The sequence below is a fragment of the Penaeus vannamei genome, chromosome 18 (assembly GCF_042767895.1).
Source record: "Penaeus vannamei isolate JL-2024 chromosome 18, ASM4276789v1, whole genome shotgun sequence".
Lineage (NCBI taxonomy): Eukaryota > Metazoa > Arthropoda > Malacostraca > Decapoda > Penaeidae > Penaeus > Penaeus vannamei.
The window spans coordinates 1,103,653-1,104,109 of NC_091566.1; the positions used below are offsets into that span (position 1 = coordinate 1,103,653).

The 457-nt window shown below is 54.3% G+C and overlaps 1 protein-coding gene across 1 annotated transcript in view; it reads left to right on the forward strand.

Moving 5' to 3' along the window:
- The window catches only part of LOC113817138 (cuticle protein AM1239-like), a 759-nt gene extending 302 nt beyond the window's left edge, over positions 1-457 (forward strand). Inside the window, exons 2-3 of the mRNA XM_070133517.1 lie at positions 1-70; positions 228-457. The exon at positions 1-70 is cut by the window's left edge and continues 169 nt beyond it. Coding sequence (XP_069989618.1) covers positions 1-70; positions 228-438 — 281 coding nt within the window. The 3' untranslated portion in view covers positions 439-457. The remainder of the gene's footprint in view (positions 71-227) is intronic.

Below are 457 nucleotides of genomic sequence, written 5' to 3' on the forward strand. Positions count from 1 at the left end.
GCATCAAGCGAGAGGAACAAGGTGTCCCTCGAGGACCATCTGGCGCAGTGGCCATGCAAGGAGGATGGTCGTGAGTACAATGCATGACTGCTTTTGGTACTTCTGCTTTCGTCAGTGAGGCGTCTGCTTTTGTATTGGAGATAAATGCGTCCATATGAAGAATTTATCAACGAATTCCATATATTTGATGTTCACTTTTGATAATCTCGTGTTTGATTTGTGTTCAGCTTCACCTTCCCCGATGGCTCTCCCGCCGACGTGACCTTCGTCGCCGACGACGCTGGATTCCGCGTGGAGTCCGACCTGCTGCCCACGCCCCACCCCCTCCCCGCCCACGCCATCGCCCAGATCGAGAAGGCTCGTCGGGAGGACGCAGCTGCTGCCGCTCTGAGCGGGCGTTACTCCGCCCCTCGGACTAGCTATGGATACCCTCAATAGGATCTTAAAATACGAATAG